Source organism: Salmo salar, chromosome ssa04, assembly GCF_905237065.1.
Source record: "Salmo salar chromosome ssa04, Ssal_v3.1, whole genome shotgun sequence".
Lineage (NCBI taxonomy): Eukaryota > Metazoa > Chordata > Actinopteri > Salmoniformes > Salmonidae > Salmo > Salmo salar.
In genome coordinates this window covers 65,887,201-65,905,310 of record NC_059445.1, presented here as the reverse complement: position 1 = coordinate 65,905,310, position 18,110 = coordinate 65,887,201, and the positions used below count along the sequence as shown (strand labels likewise).

The following is an 18,110-nucleotide window of genomic DNA, read 5'->3' as shown; positions in this document are numbered from 1 at the left end:
TGAATATTTATCACAGGGCCTGGTTCAGGTAAGGCCTTCATTTAATAACAGATCAAAATCCCACAGACCACACACACCACCAAACGTGCAGTCATAAAGGGGGGAATCTCCATCTTCTGTAATCTTCCAATGGTAAAGCAGCTGGGATTCTAGGTTAAGAATATATAAGGGCCTTTGCAACCAGCCAGCAACGAAGCAAATAATTTTGATTCAGCATAGCAGCCTGTTGACTTAAGAATCCTTTGAAGCTCTGAAATCCTCCTTCAAAAGTGAAGGGAAGGTACAGCTCTATTAAAAAGCAATTTAACATGCTTTACCTCATAAAGGTTGGAGAATTCCAATCTGGTGGTAACACATACACAGGCTGTGTCTCAATTGGCAACCTATTCCCTAAAAAAGTGCAACACTTTTGACCAGGGCTCAAAGGACTCTGATCAAAGTATTGCATTATGTAGGGAATAGATTGCCATTTGGGATGCACAATACAGACAGATCTCTTTATTGGCCATGTGACAGACTGTGCAATATAAAAAGAAAGCCCCTCACAGTAAGCACTTTATTGGCTTTGAAAGGTATTTTTCTGCACTCGGCTGGTTATTCACATGCGTAGAAATATGGTTGGTAAAGATAGAAAAATCAATTGGATGACTACCGGTAAATAGGCCTATATTTTGAATGAGGCTTGAGGATGTTTTAGTAATTAACAAATGGGGACTTTATTTCTTACTGTCCTTTTAATTTAAATGATTGAATGAATTCAAGATACACGTCTTTAGCTAAATTTGTATGTAAGTTTCCCAAATATTAAGAGCTGCTTATGGTTGATTCATCGAAATAAGGAGAATTATCATGAATGTTGACGCTCACTTACTATTCGAAGTAAACCATTGATAGAGCTACAGTGCTTTCGGAAAGTATTCGGACACCTGGACTTTTTCCAACTTTTGTTATGTTAGTCTTATTCTAAAATTGATTAAATAAAAAAAGGGGAAGGTTTAACTTCCAACAGGACAACGACCCTAAGCACACATCCAAGACAGTGCAGGAGTGGCTTAGGGACAAGTCTCTGAATGTCCTTGAGTGGACCAGCCGCAGCCCGGACTTCAGCCTGATCGAACATCTCTGGAGAGACCTGAAAATAGCTGTGCACGACACTCCTCATCCAACCTGACAGCGCTTGAGAGGATCTGCAGAGAAGAATGGGAGAAACTCTTCAATTACAGATGTGCCAAGCTTGTTGCGTCATACACAAGACTAGAATCGCTGCCAAAGGTGCTTCAACAAAGTATTGAGTAAAGGGTCTGAATACTTACGTAAATGTGATATTTCTGTTTTTTATTTTTAATACATTTGCAAACATTTCTAAAAAACATTTTTTTCTTTGTCATCATGGGGTATTGTGTGTAGATTGAGTAAAAAACTAAATGTGTAAAAAGTCAAGGGATCGGAATACTTTACGAATTCACTGTATATTGTTTTAAACAATTTTTTGAAACGCATCATCTAAATGGCTGCCGCTGGTAAAACCCCTCAGGTCATTATAACTGTAACACGCAGAGGGGTAGATTATCACACAATGGAGGGGGTACAGTGAATACAAATATGAGATACATATTTTAGATATAGTCAAATTTAGGTTACATGGTTGTAGAGGGCAGGAGTCTGGGTTGTCTTTGTTACAGCAGCCTCCAGTTGTGTTGTTCTCTGTTGGTGGACTTGATAATGTTGTAGAAATTCATACTGAGAGAGACTTTGTCAATTCTTCAAACAATCATCTTTATTTAATGAGGGATTGTTCTAAATTCTTCCAGGCTATCTCTATCTCGGGTCACACAGACCACATCTTGTCTATGGAATGCCGGCTTTAGGTTTTTATCACAAAGTCATTGTCAGTTCAAGCTATCTCTAGCAAAAACCCATTTCCTTGTCCATATGCCCAGACTAACTGCAGGAAGCTAGAGTGGAAACCATTCCTTTATAGAAACACAGCATTTAACAGAACATAAATGTCTTACTACACTGCTCAAAAAAATAAAGGGAACACTAAAATAACACATCCTAGATCTGAATGAATGAAATAATCTTATTAAATACTTTTTTCTTTACATAGTTGAATGTGTTGACAACAAAATCACACAAAAATAATCAATGGAAATCCAATTTATCAACCCATGGAGGTCTGGATTTGGAGTCACACTCAAAATTAAAGTGGGAAAACCACACTACAGGCTGATCCAACTTTGATGTAATGTCCTTAAAACAAGTCAAAATGAGGCTCAGTAGTGTGTGTGGCCTCCACGTGCCTGTATGACCTCCCTACAATGCCTGGGCATGCTCCTGATGAGGTGGCGGATGGTCTCCTGAGGGATCTCCTCCCAGATCTGGACTAAAGCATCCGCCAACTCCTGGACAGTCTGTGGTGCAACGTGGCGTTGGTGGATGGAGCGAGACATGATGTCCCAGATGTGCTCAATTGGATTCAGGTCTGGGGAACGGGCGGGCCAGTCCATAGCATCAATGCCTTCCTCTTGCAGGAACTGCTGACACACTCCAGCCACATGAGGTCTAGCATTGTCTTGCATTAGGAGGAACCCAGGGCCAACCGCACCAGCATATGGTCTCACAAGGGGTCTGAGGATCTCATCTCGGTACCTAATGGCAGTCAGGCTACCTCTGGCGAGCACATGGAGGGCTGTGCGGCCCCCCAAAGAAATGCCACCCCACACCATGACTGACCCACCGCCAAACCGGTCATGCTGGAGGATGTTGCAGGCAGCAGAACGTTCTCCACGGCATCTCCAGACTCTGTCACGTCTGTCACATGTGCTCAGTGTGAACCTGTTTCATCGGTGAAGAGCACAGGGCACCAGTCGCGAATTTGCCAATCTTGGTGTTCTCTGGCAAATGCCAAACGTCCTGCACGGTGTTGGGCTGTAAGCACAACCCCCACCTGTGGACATCGAGCCCTCATACCACCCTCATGGAGTCTGTTTCTGACCGTTTGAGCAGACACATGCACATTTGTGTCCTGCTGGAGGTCATTTTGCAGGGCTCTGGCAGTGCTCCTCCTGCTCCTCCTTGCACAAAGACAGATGTAGCGGTCCTGCTGCTGGGTTGTTGCCCTCCTACGGCCTCCTCCACGTCTCGTGATGTACTGGCCTGTCTCTTGGTAGCGCCTCCATGCTCTGGACACTACGCTGACAGACACAGCAAACCTTCTTGCCACAGCTCGCATTGATGTGCCATCCTGGATGAGCTGCACTACCTGGGCCACTTGTGTGGGTTGTAGACTCCGTCTCATGCTACCACTAGAGTGAAAGCACCGCCAGCATTCAAAAGTGACCAAAACATCAGCCAGGAAGCATAGGAACTGAGAAGTGGTCTGTGGTCACCACCTGCAGAACCACTCCTTTATTGGGGGTGTCTTGCTAATTGCCTATAATTTCCACCTGTTGTCTATTCCATTTCCACAACAGCATGTGAAATTTGTCAATCAGTGTTGCTTCCTAAGTGGACAGTTTGATTTCACAGAAGTGTGATTGACTTGAAATTACATTGTGTTGTTTAAGTGTTCCCATTATTTTTTTGAGCAGTGTATTTGATAAGTATATAATCGTTAACTATTAATATCAAACATCTGGTAAATACATCATTTTTCTATTACAAAAACTCTATCTTCAGATGATGTGCCATTTCCTGCCTGGACAACACCCAAAGATTTTAGTTTTCCTTGTCTGACTGACAGCCAAAGTCTAGAAAATACAACCATTTGTATACGGTAGTATACCAATTTGACAGTATCAACTGGGTTTAGACTAAAGACTGTGTTACTGGCAGAGGAGATGTCAATTCCATGTTGACTTTGGTCTGTTTGATATGAGGATTCCAGTTGAATATCAGTTTCTATTAAATATTAGCACATTACCTGCACAGACTAGGATTTAGGATTAGGAATTGAACACGGGCCTCCCTAGCGGCGCAGTTCTAGCTGTGCCACTAGAGATTCTGGGTTCGAGTCCAGGCTCTGTCGCAGCTGGCCTTGACTGGAAGACCCATGGGGCGGCACACAATTGGCCCAGCATTGTCCGGGTTAGGGGAGGGTTTGGCCGGCAGGGATGTCCTTGTCCCATTGGGCACTAGCGACTCCTATGGCGGGCCGGGTGCAGTGCACGCTGACAAGGTCGCCAGGCGCACGGTGTTTCCTCCGACACGTTGGTGCGGCTGGCTTCTGGGTTAAGTGGGCATTGTGTCAAGAAGTAGTGTGGCTTAGTTGGGTTGTGTTTCGGAGGACGCACGGCTCTCAACCTTCGCCTCTGCCGAGTCCGTACGGGAGTTGCAGTGATGAGACAAGACTGTAACTACAAATTGGATACCACGAAGTTAGGGAGAAAAAGGGGTACATTTATTTTATAACATTTAAAAAATAATAATAATAATAATTTAAGAAATTGAATGGAGCCATGCCATGTTAAACAATAAGCAGTCAGATTAAGTTCTACAGTGACATGACTACTTGCATTCCGTTCCTCAACTAAAGAATACTTTTTTTTAACTCCACAAAGATTCACCCCTAATTTGATTTACTACAGCACAAGTGAACCAAAACGCAAGCTGTGTTTGAATACCCATGCTAACATACTGCATACTACATACTTAATGAGTATATACTACATACTATTAGTGACCCGTTTCAGGAAACTAGGCGTATGTCATGGGTCACTACTTCACAGGAGAGCCGTTTGAACGTAAACTTTTTTTTTTTAATCAAAATGTTTTTTTTAGGGCAGAAATGCCTTCTCGAACATGTGAACCTTCGTGTGCCTTAATAAAAAACTTGTATTCCATCTGTAAATACAAATACATTTTGTTAAATTACGAGCCTAGATTGTTTAGCCACAGAAAAAAACATCAACCTTCCCGCTTGCCATGATTGGCTGAGATGATGAGTGGGCTGGACATGCCAAGAGATGAGTTTGGATTGGTCTGCCATAAAGCACGCTTCTGTCTATTTGAGTTGGTCAGTATGTGTATGGTAATCCTGTCTTTAAAAAATGTATCACGTAATTAAACTTAACAAAAGACTACAGTATGCAAGTATCCATTTCAATAGAACATCACCATAACAACTGTTTCAGAGCACTCTCGTCTGAGTGTACCAGAGCACAGAATAACTGATGAATTTACGAATGCTCAATACTGGTTGAATATTGGCCGGTGTCAGTAAACGTTGGCAAAAAAGTGTCATTAAATTGTTGCCAGGAGCACAGTTTCAGTCACTAATTCTCTGGATAACATGAAAACAGCCTAATCAGCTCTGCTAGGGCGAGTAAAATGGTCAGAGTTTGGATGGGGGCTAAAGCTTAAGATGATTCTTATGGCATTGGTTCACACTGACCGTGTGCAGAGTGACTTGACACAGCAACGGCCCAAGCAAGTTGTACATACAAAACGGAAACGACACAGGACATCTTATTTAATGACAGGGGTTGCAGTCTGCCGTGAAGCATTCATCCATGTATACGGGTAAGAGTCTAGCTACAGTTTCAGATATTACGTTTCTAATTTTGTCAGGAAGTTTGTTTTCATTGCAAGTTAAAGCTTACTGTTAGTTAGCTAGCTGAAGTTAGATGGCTGGCTTGCTAGCTAACATTATGTTTATGATCTTTGTGTATTAATGTTATCTCAGAACGTAATTTCGCATTGTTAGTTAGACTAATGTTAGCTAGCTAACTAGCTAACATTGAACCTGTTTGGGTAACTTTAGCTAGCTATGACAATCGGTTTGACTTGCTAGTACTCTATGGATTGGGATTATGGTTTGTTGTTTATCTAGCTAGCTACATGTCTAAACAAAATACCCCAAGTAAAAGCTTACTGTTAGCTAGCTAGATGACGTTAGATGGCTGGCTCACTAGCTAACATAACATTACTACACACATATCATACACGTAATGTTAGCTAGTGAGCAGCCATCTAGCTAACAGTAAGCTTTTACTTGGGGTCTTTTGAAATGACATTCTGAGAACATTACTACAAACAGATCATAAACGTTATCTCAGAATGCTGTTTCACATTGCTAATTATAGCTTAATGTTAGCTAGCTAACATTGATCCTATTTGGTTACCTTTAGCTAGCTATGACAATCGGTTTGTATTGCTAGTACTCTATGGATTAGGATTATAGTTTATTGTTTAGCTAGCATGTCTTAACAAAAGACCACTTCGCCAGATGGTTACATGACCCATCAAGTTAGCCAGGTGTGTCTGATGGTGATTACGGCTATCTATTGTATAATAATGCCCAAATATTTGTATCCGGAATTTGTCTTTCAGCATCAGTAGGACACGCCTGACTCTCCTCCACCAGTCATACAAGGAGAATGGTCTAATACCTCATCAAACAGAGAGCTGGCCCAAGCAAGCACAGGTTACACCTGAAGCATGAGGACATGAGTGAGTGGTGAACTTCATCAACAACTATGCAGAGGATAATGCAATAATATTACCAGGATACCACCCAGGACACAAACACATTGGTGAAAAGCTGCCATCCATGTGACAAAAGCAGCAGTGTGGCGTCTCTACAAGGAATCGATGACAACACTTGGTATGTAAAGCAAAAACAACACGTTTCGATTATTTTATTGACCTCCAACATGATTGGCACTACTTTTATTGATCTCACATTATTTCTGTATTTTCCATAGATACGTGTAGTCGGGCTGTGTTATTATTTTAGTTTCCAGTTGAGGGCTCCCGAGTGGCGCAGCGGTCTAAGGCACTGCATCTCAGTGCTAATGGTGTCACTACAGACACCCTGGTTCGAATCCAGGCTGTAGCACAACCGGCCGTGATTGGGAGTCACATAGGGCGGTGCACAATTGGCCCAGCATTGTCCGGGTTTGGCCCGTGTAGGCCGTCATTTGTGAATAAGAATTTGTTCTTAATTGACTTGCCTAGTTAAATAAAGGTTAAATACAAATGTTTCTGTATGCAGTGCTGCTGCTTTGCACATTTGTAGATAATTGAAACTTACCTGATAATGAAGCATTAAAAAATGATTTTACGTTACATTTTTTTTTCATTAAGTTATCTTAATGTTATTTTGTTGTTTGCAGGTGCACTATCCTTCTGCCCCTATGCAGCCAGGTACTATATACTTTTTAACTCCTCGCAAAAGCAGTGGCCAAAACAAGAACAAGTTTGTGCTCTGGTATTGTGCCTGGTGCACAATACCAGAGCACAAGCTCCACCACAGTCTGGACCTTCACTTCCTGATCACAGGCCACACCAAGTTTGCCCCCGACTGGTGCTTCGGCCTCATCAAGCAGCGCCTCAGAAAGACCAGAGTGAACACTTTCTCTGAGATCGCTGGTGTTGTCAAGAACAGCACTGTGACAGGGGTCAACATCCCACAGCTGGATGGACTGGAGGATGGTACGGTGCTGGTGAAAAGCTATGGCTGGCAACATCACCTGACTCTGTGCTTTCAGGCCACTGCCACAGTTCAAGCAGTACCAGCACTTCAGGTGAGTATCATTTTCATTGCTTTGTATGAGGTTATTCTTATCTAATCTTGATGTTGTGCAAGGTTGTAATGTCTTCTCATTTTTTTTGTTATTTCCTGTTTTACAGCTTCGATGCTCTGGAGCCTGGTGTTGTTGTCGCCAAGGAGTGTTCGGACTCAGTTATCAGCACTATCTGCAGTGCCTCTATTCAAATGACTCTCTCCTAACCAGTGGCGATTTTAGCATGTAAATCTTGTTGGGGCAAACAAGTGGGATGCATGCCAGCAAAGCCACTACACATAAAAATATGGCAGACTTGCTTAAACAAATGTGGCATAAGGGGACCACAAGCGGATAAGAGGCAATCCGTAATTTCGAATTACGACAACGGACATAGTCAATATAACTATTTGTTCAGCACTGTTGAAATGTACAGCGACAGAATTCAGAACATGGGCCGTTCTTACAGTGTACTCCCTGTACACATCAGAACCGTAGGATAAATAAATGGGCCATATAAACAGACAATGAAAGCTCTTAGAATATTCAGGTTATAGGTGAAAATAGATCAATTTATTAGGGTGAGGCGCATTGAACGCCGTTTGGGTATTTGCGTGTCAAAAAATATACACGTCATATAACACTGATTGACGCGTTAAATAAGCTTTTAATTTGACACTTCAAATAACACAATTATATTATAGAATGTTGTGTGTGCTGAATCTGCATGTGCAAGCCTAGCATCACAACTACCATCAGTAGCACTGTCAAAGCTGTACAAAAAAAGGTAGCCAAACAAGCACACACCGGGCCACGAACAATGTGTTTACAATACCACGTTGGTGAAAATAGGCAAAATTATTAGGGTGAGGCACATGGGCTACTAACAGCTTACTACAAAACATATGTAACAGTATAGCTTCCATCCTTCTCCTCGCCCCAACCTGGGCTTGAACCAGGGACCCTCTGCACACATCAACAACTGACACCCTCGAAGCATCGTTACATATTGCTCCACAAAAGCTGCGGCCCTTGCAGAGCAAGGGGAACAACTACTTCAAGATCTCAGAGCGAGTGACGTCACCGATTTCAAACGCTATTAGCGCGTACCCAGCTAACTAGCGAGCCATTTCACACCGGTTACACATACACTTAGTATTACATTCTTAGCTACGGTATACATTTCTCCCTTGCATATTACATAATTTATGCAGCAGCATACAATACATTTTTGGACTCACCTTGTGAAGGTGGCGCAGCAGTCCTTTGTTGCAAATTTTGTCATCAAAATATGTCATAAAAGTCAGGAATTCTCTGGAACTCGGGGGGAAAAAACACAGCCACTCCATTGAATAGCAGGCTAACGTTAGTGGTTTCTTTGCAACACTTGCAGTTAGCCACTGATTCCTTCCAAATGACTCATTGTTGAATTTGCGATTTCCAATTTGTTGTGTAATCTTTATGTACAATGGCTGATGAGCGCCGATACATTTTATATATAATTTCTCATAATTTATATTCATATGACAAGGATTAAAAAGGATTTGCCAGTAGTTTGTCGACTTGATGACAACTGATGATGACTGCTAGCTAAGACTTTGAAAGTAAGACGTTGACATGATCAGTCCAATCAAAGCTACTGTAGATAAATTGACATCAAATCACATTCTATCTGTGGCCAATGACCTTGAGCCTTATTGGATGGGCATTTCTAATATAACTCTATGGCAGAACCCAAGGGGCAAACATTTTCGAGCCCTAATCTTAGAATTGGGGATGACATACTGTCCCATGAGTGACAGAAAACTGAGCCAATCAGGTGCAACGCTCTATATTTTCTGCTGGCTAGCCCCACCACCACAGAAAGCGCTGAGCTAGGCTGAAACACCTGCATTTTGGAGCTGCCTTACTCAAGAAAGCAAAATAGAGACCATATTTCTATGCAGCTTCATTAACTCAGACATTTTTGTTTTTTGCATTGTTTGCAAACTGATATGTGACACGTATTAATGCCAAAATAACAAGCAAAACAGGCAAGACTCCTCCCCCAAAAAATGATAATTACTTTTTACCTAAAAGTGTGGTGCTCAAAACACCCACCTGACATGGATGATGGGTCGCCACTGCTCCTAACACACACGCCATTAGACCATCACTAGCACTTTAGAGTCTACTGCCTATATACATAGACTTGAAATCTCTGGCCACTTTAATAAATGGAACACTAGTCACTTTAACAATGTTGAAATATTTTGCATTACTCATCTCATATGTATCACACTGTATTCCATTCTATTGTACTGTATCTTAGTCTATGCCGCTCTGACATTGCTCATCCATATATTTATATATTCTTAATTCCATTCCTTCACTTGGATTTATGTGTATTGGGTACATGTTGTGAAATGGTTAGATATTACTTGTTAGATATTACTGCACTGTCGGAGTTAGAAACACAAGCATTTCGTTACGCTCGCAATAACATCTGCTAAACACGTGTACGTGACCAATAAAATTTGATTTGGTACGTTGCTGCTACTATCTTTTTTTTATCCTGCTGCTCAGCCACTTTACCCCTGATTGTATGCATATAACTACCTCATCTATCACTGATATTGTTCTTGTACATACTGTATATTTTATTGATATTGACACTTTCCGATATTGCTACTATGCAAGTACCCATTTGGCTGTACGGTTTACACCTTCTGTAGAGACCCATCCACTTGGCAAGATGTGTCTGGGGGTTATAGCATGTATTTCACATGACCCATCAATTTTGACAAGTGTGTCTGGGTAAGCGTCATCTAATATTTATGAAATATGTTTATCTGGACTTTTTAATCTACTCACTGTTTAGCACATGACCTCACGTGAATCCTTAAAAAAATGGGTGGGGCTGGCTTAACCCTTTCACGCGTGAGTTCCAAATATCTCTAACGGTCGCCCCAGCGTGAGTTTTTTTATGCACGTGATGTTCGAACATTCTCTCCATTCCAGGATGTGATTGTTACATAAACAACAACACTGAATGGCTCAGAGTGGGAGTGAGAGGTTACCGTGATTGACTGCCTAAACGCGCAATTTGTTATCAATAAATCACTATCAGAAAATGTTTTGTGTGGTATTATTGATATATTTACTATTTTATTTACGTTTTTCAATTACCCGTGATAAATCATGCGTTCCGATTTTTGCATAAATTGTAAAGGGCGCATAGTATGTGTGTAAAATAATGTTTTGAAGGTTGTACTGATTATGATGAGCTAAGCTAATTCCAGCTTTGTGTATGGAGCCATGTTTGTTGACATACAATGCATTCTGGGTTTCACTTGATCGTCTGTCACACCAAAGATGCTATAACAAAATGAGGTGAGTAAGGGTTCACTCATTTTTTGAGAACTTCAGGAACTGAATGTGGGATGTGAATGATGGTAGACCACACCCCTTCAACTCATCTTGTCTTCTCTTATTATCTTCGGTTTCTGTGAGGTAAAAGAGCATGGCTGCGCGCTGAAACTAATCGTCGGATTACTTTCGATTTCTAGAAAGTGTTTTACTCAATTATTTTGATCAACGGTGAGCTCACCCGTGATGTGATTAATTGTACATAGTAATTGCTATTAGCTAATTCATAGTGTAGTTTATGTCAGCCGAGAGTTCGAAAATATGACCGCTTGTGTTGCGTCAATCTTTCCTCAGCGCTAGGACAAATGTAGCCTACATTTTTCCGGTTAGGATGATTGTGTTATGCTATAGATACTTCTGTGAATATCTGAACATTGCATCCAAAAATAAACTGCTCACATTCTGGACATAACTTTGTAAGGACTGTGTTTGTGTAAATAGTTTCTGAAAAAAGTGTGGCCAGCTCAAATGTTGATTGTTGCGTCATTCGAAACTGGCCGTTCTAAATGAGCGTTCTAAATGAGTGTTCTAATCACACGGGGTGTGATCGTACGCTTCAGGAACCACTGTAGAACGATCACACCCCGTGTGATGGTACGTGTGAAAGGGTTAAGAGGGTGTGAACAATGCTGAATGGGTGTAGACAAAGGAGAGCTCTCCAGTAGGTACCAAACTATTCAAAGACCATTTTCTCAAAAGTGAGTTTACAAGTTTATCAACTTTCAAAGCAGAATTACTTTCCCATTGTTCCTTAAAAATGCAGTGTATTATATACAATTTTGTAGCTCTGAGTCTCTACTTTTATCCATTGTTAAAAAACACCATTTCAAATGTTGCTACAGTACATAAGACCGAATTCAACTGTGGATGACCCTGTCCTTCATCCTCTCTGTGGGTATACAGTATGTGTTGGTGTGTGTCTAGGGGGGAGGGGAGACTCAGTGACAAGTCATCAACGCTTTAGACATTCGTCTGACTTGTCGACTAAAGCGGCAGGTGTCCGGGTGACATTTGACACACATTTAGTTCTCAAATTGCCATCAAATTCTAAATGGGGTTTCAGCATTTTAGGGAGTGGCACGTGCTTACACAGTGCAGTCCATTCTATTTCCAGTGGCTCCCTAAATAATATGATTATGTGTTGCATGTATATTTGTGCTGACTGTTTCCTTTTCGTGTTCTGCAAGGGTTCCATAAAGACAAGATTAGGCCTTGCACAGCACTCTTCTCAAATAGTGTTCAAAGGCAATCAATACATCAGCCACGAGGTGAATTGTCTCGTTTGCATTTTTCAGATACTGAACAGAAAACCAATTACACAAGGATCCTCTCGAAATTAATTAATTTTTTTACTTGTCTTCTTGGAAATAGAAATCCTTGAAAGTTAAAAAGGAAGAAAGAGACAGAGGAAACAAAACGTGTCCGTTGATGTCAAAACACGAGGACACCTCTCTTTGGTTTGGCAGACACTTGCTGGAGAGATGAAAAGCGTCACATGTGGGGGACATTCTATTTGGTAGTCCGACATGATACTTCCTCAAAGAAAGATGTGGAACATACTTATGCCTTGGCCACGCACAGTGCCTCATTTCAATGTAGCTTACAATATCACTATATTTCCATGTCTTATTAAAATGCAGTTGTGCCGGATGTACGGTATAAGGAAGTATGCCTAGTGGCAGTGAAAAGCACCGTATTGGACGATGTTCATGGCTAATTCACTTATGATTTGCAGCTGGTGGCAGGTCCAGAGGGATATAGAAAGTGGAAGAAATTGTAAGGCTTGCTTCATTTCAGAACATCCCTTCTAGTATAGCAGCTCGCTGCTCAACACGCTCCCTTTCACACTTTGACCGTTTTTAGGTTAAGGGTTTTTTCTGGTGCTTCTGCTTTTCGAAAATCTTTTCATTTGAAAGACTGGTTTCAGAGTCTTTATAGGTTAGAATTTCAGTGCTTTTGAGTGGAGAGCAGGTGCAAAGTAAAAGCTGAGATATGTGTGTTCTTGTAAGACACTCCTGATAGTTGCTGGCTGTTTCTCGTTGCTTTGGATCTGCACTCAGCAACGATCAAGGTCATGCTTTTCAGGGACGTATCTTCAGATCACAGCTGTGGTTTGCAGCAATGGTTTGCTGTGTCTGTGCCAAATACTATTTTGTGTGTAAAAGCACATATTTATGATTTGTAGAAATTGTTTCATTATTAACCATAGTAGTATTTAGTGTACTTGTTTCTTTCTTCTTACCCCTCCACTTGAGTAGTCCTTGTTCTAGCTTAACTTTTCTGACTGTAATGATGGTGAGCAGTCTACGATGGCCTTCAGTTGCACCCATGGCCCAAACAGCAAACTGAGGCCTATTTAATACACTATCTTCCTTCAAGGTGGAATAACTCCTGTAACACAGTCACATTTTGATTGAGGTTGTGGTTGAATAGCTCTGGCCTTTGTTCAGTCCACTGTACCAGCAGTGAATGCCTTTAAGGGTAAACAGTAATGTCAGGAAAGGTTATCTTTTTCTGTGTGTTCCTTCACTTTACAGAGGCTTGCTTATAGGTTATAGGAAATGCTCTGATGTAGTTATCTCAGCACTAGCTTGATATGAGATTCAAAGGAATACCTTCCTCGCACCTGTCATATTTACAGTATTTTATATTTCTATAGTATAGTCATCTTTATCGTTAAATCCAAATTCTGAGTAACAAAGATTCTATAATACTTTTTGGTTAAAATGCTCAAACAGAAACAAATAGCAAGCGAGTGTAATTTTCTCTGTTTTGCAGTGCCCCCCACAATCATCAACCTGTCGAAGGGCATTGTGGTCAACGAAGGCTCCAACGTCACGCTGATGTGCCAAGCCAGTGGCAAACCAGAACCCTCGTTTACCTGGAAACTCCTCTCTCCCTCAGGTAAGACACCAGTCTCTCTGTGCATCCAAATAGTCATCAATAAAATACAATTGTGTTTGTTGCTTATGCCTGCCCATACCATAACCCCACCACCACCATGGGCAACTCTGTTAACAACGTTCGCATCAGCAAACCGCTCGCCCACACAACGCCATACACGCTGTCTGTCTGCCATCTGCCCAGTACAGTTGAAACCAGGATTCATCCGTGAAGAGCAGCGTGCCAGTGGCCATCGTAGGTGAGCATTTGTAAACTGAAGTCGGTTTTTACCCGAACTGCAGTCACATAAAGTCCCTGGTGTGGACAAGTAGCACACAAATTAGCTTTCCTGAGATGGATTCTGACAGTTTGTGCATAAATTATTTGGTTGTGCAAACCCACAATTTCATCAGGTGGCTGGTCTCAGACAATCCCGCAGGTGAAGAAGCCGGATGTGGAGATCCTGGGCTGGTGTGGTTACACGTGGTCTGCGGTTGTGAGGCCGGTTGGACATATGGCCAAATTCTCTAAAACAATGTTGGAGGTGGCTTATGGTAGAGAAATTAACATTAAATTCTCTGGCAACAGCTCTGGTGGACATTCCTGCAGTCAGCATGTCAATTGCACGATCACTCAAAACTTGAGATATCTGTAGTATTGTGTTGTGTGACAAAACTGCACATTTTATAGTGGCCTTTCATTGTCGCCAGCACAAGGTGCACCTGTGTAATGATCATGTTGTTTAATCAGCTTCTTGATATGCCACACCTGTCAGGTGGATGGATTATCTTGGCAATCTTGCTCAATAACAAGGATGTAAACAAATGTGTGCACAACATTTGAGAGAAATAAGCTTTATGTGCTATGGAAAATGTCTGGGATCTTTTATTATCTATCTCTCTCTAGCTCTATTTTTCTCACACTCTTTCTCTCATTCCCCAGCTCTCTCTCACTCTCTCTTTCCCCCCAGTCTGTCACCTTGACATTAGGTAGCCCCAATGACACTTAGTGAACTGTATCCTTCTCCTTTCTAAGTAGCTCATTATCTGTCTACTACCTTTTCCCTAATCACCATTAACCACTAATGATATGTATAGAAATAAATTGCTGTCAATGCATTTGGGATAATTAATTAGGATAATTGGAAAGATGTAAATGTTTTGGAGGCAAGTGAGTGACTGAATACATTTCAGTATGAAGCGTCGTTGCAAAGACAAACGTGCCACAGTTGGGGATGTCTGAGTACATGTTCACCGAGTGGATTTGGAGAACTGTGCTCACACATACCGCTATCTCATCAAGAGGAGGCAAAACCGCATGTTTGTCTGCCTGTCTCCCTATCTATATTTCTATGCTTCACTTAATCAGGAAGATGATGCTTGCATTTGTAATGAGCTACATTTCACGTGGAGACAATTGTGTGACAGTTTCCTCCCCTCTCTCTCTCTCCTTTTGTGTTGCTACAAGGATTGCGGAATTGAAATGTTAATACGACAAGGATGTGACTGGCCCTGTATTTTAGGAGATAAGTGAGGAATTGCTTTGATGGGTCTCCATTTGCCACACACAGCGGTGTCTTCAGAGGAGCCATAATTGCAGCCCGGGTGGCTAAAAAAGAGCCACTGTCACTTGTTGCGCCAGTACCCCCTGAATACATTGAAGACATATGAACATTTACGCAATTACCGCCTCCTTCGGTGTCAGCATGTATAGAATGGAGAAAGTGCTGAAACAAGCCTTTAGTCTGTGAGTTTTGTCATTTGGTAGGTAGAGGTTGATGTGCATGCAGCGTGTTAGGGGGTGAGTATGGAGGTAAATATAGCTCATTTGAACCCTTTATGGCTGTTATCTCAGAGACAAGTTTTATGTTTTGTATCTGTGGTTGTTGGGTAGAATTTTGAAAACATTTTGGTTATTTGATTTGGCAACCCCGTTCCCATGAGTTCCTTCCTGGGTGTAGGTCTTCTCTACTGTATGCAGTAGCTACACTATATATACAAAAGTATGTGGACACCCCTTGAAATGAGTGGACTCGGCTATATCAGCCACACCTGATGCTGACACGTGTATAAAATTGAGCACACAGCCATGCAATCTCCATAGACAAACATTGGCAGTAGAATGGCCTTACTGAAGACCTCAGTGACTTTCAACGTGGCACCGTCATAGGATGCCACCTTTCCAACAAGTCAGTTTGTCAAATCTCTGCCCTGCTAGAGCTTCCCTGGTCATCTGTAAGTGCTGTTATTGTGAAGTGGAAAGGTTTAGGAGCAACAACGGCTCAGCAGCGAAGTGGTAGGCCACACAAGCTCACAGAACACGACCACCGAGTGCTGAAGCGCGTTGTCGTGTAAAAATCATCTGTCCTCGGTTGCAACACTGGAAGCAATCCGCATAAGAACTGTTAGTCTGGAGGTTCATGAAATGGCCGAGCAGCCTCACACAAGCCTAAGATCGTCAAGCATCGGCTGTAGTGGTGTAAAGCTTCTGCCATTGGACTCTGGAACAGTGGAAACGCGTTCTCTGGAGTGATGAATCACGTTTCACCATCTGGCAGTCCGACGGACGAATGTGGGTTTGGTGGATGCCAGGAGAACGCTACCTGCTCCAGTTTGGTGGAGGCGGAATAATGGTCTGGGGTTGTTTTTCATGGTTCAGGCTAGGCCCCTTAGTTCCAGTGAAGTGAAATCTTAATTACATTCTAGACGCTTTGTGGCAACAGTTTGGGGAAGGCCCTTTCCTGTTTCAGCATGACAATTTCCATACAGAAATGGTTTGTCGTGATCGGTGTGTAAGAACTTGACTGGCCTGCACAGAGCCCTGACCTCAACCCCATCGAACACCTTTGGGATGAATTGGAACGCCGACTGTGAGCCAGGACTAATCGTCCCACATCAGTGTCCGACCTCACTAAAGCGATTGTGGCTGAATGGAAGCAAGTCCCCGGAAGCAATGTTCCAACATCTAGTGGAAAGCTTTCCCAAAAGAGTGGAGGGTGAGCTAATGCTTGTGAACAATACTGTAACTACACTTGATTGTTACCACATTGCATCAGCATTTGCCATGCACTTATGGGAGATGTTTTGCTCATTATTCACAAACCTGATCAACTTGTAGATTTGACAGTCTAGCTATAAATGTATTCATACCTGTCACAGATTATTGTGAAATAGGCAAGCTACTTATTTTAAGTTTATGACATGCACATGAAATAGTAAAACATTTTGTGTCCACCACACGATTTTCTTCATACCGAATTCATGTCCAGTACACAATTTCTGTGTTCACCACAAACATCTCTCCTATTGTTTCTGTCTTTTAAGTAACCTACTGCCGTTATTTGTGAATGAAATGCACTATATACAAAATCTTGTGGTGGACATTGTGTGCTCTTGAGATATTGAACATTATGAGTACTACCCTCTTATCTAAATCTGAAGAGAATAGAAAAACCGGCATGGGACACTTGCAACGTGGCGACTTGTTGCTAGGTCTTTGGTGTCATGACATTTTGTCAGCCGGTGATTGTCAAGCAAATAACTACTGGTTTCACGGTAATTGACCGTTAATTAACATAAACACGCTAAGCATCTCCTGGCTTCCATGCAACGCCTACAAGCCACAGAGGCAGATTATCATTTACTTTTTGTTTAATAAATCAATTTATTATAGCCTACACCATCCCAATAAATCCATTATTTCTTTTAGACCGGTCTAAAGACACATGATATGAAGAACATTTTGCCTATTTCAGTAGAACAGAATAGCATACTCTGACTTGTCCTTATTTTAGACCTTGATATGGCTATGCCATATGGCTGTGGGCTACACAAGTTAATTTAGTAGACAAGATTAGCTTAGAATTCCGTGGCATTATTTTTTATTATTTTATGGTGTGAAGATTACAATTGAACATAGCTGAGTAAAATAGAAAGGATATTTTCTCCAAAGGAGAAAGGAAGTGCACATATATTCAAGGAAGTGCACATATGTGGCTATTCTGTGTTGAGCGGTTAACAAAGTCGAGATAGTGACTGCATTGTCTTTTTATTTACCTTTACACCAAGATGACACTTGGCTGTTTTTTTCCATTTACAGGTAAGGATCTTAATTTGATCACCCTGTTGCAGGATAACTTTACTGCAACGTAGGACATTAAAAACATGTCATGTATTTTAGGTTTAAAAAGGCTTCTGAAGTTTGATTTCCACTTTGAAATTTCAGACTTCATTTTCCCGTTGTCCATTAATTATAATCCTCATAATAATTCACATTTCCTGTTGCTGCAGGATTATTTTCCTGCTGTAGCAA

General features: G+C 41.6%; 1 protein-coding gene across 4 annotated transcripts in view; it reads left to right on the top strand.

The window, feature by feature from the left end:
* LOC106603662 (opioid-binding protein/cell adhesion molecule) overlaps positions 1–18,110 on the top strand; it is a 473,472-nt gene that overhangs the window by 416,738 nt on the left and 38,624 nt on the right. For all 4 annotated transcript variants that reach the window (XM_014197606.2, XM_014197609.2, XM_014197608.2 and 1 more), the window contains one exon: positions 13,695–13,820. In XM_014197606.2, coding sequence (XP_014053081.1) covers positions 13,695–13,820 — 126 coding nt within the window. The remainder of the gene's footprint in view (positions 1–13,694; positions 13,821–18,110) is intronic.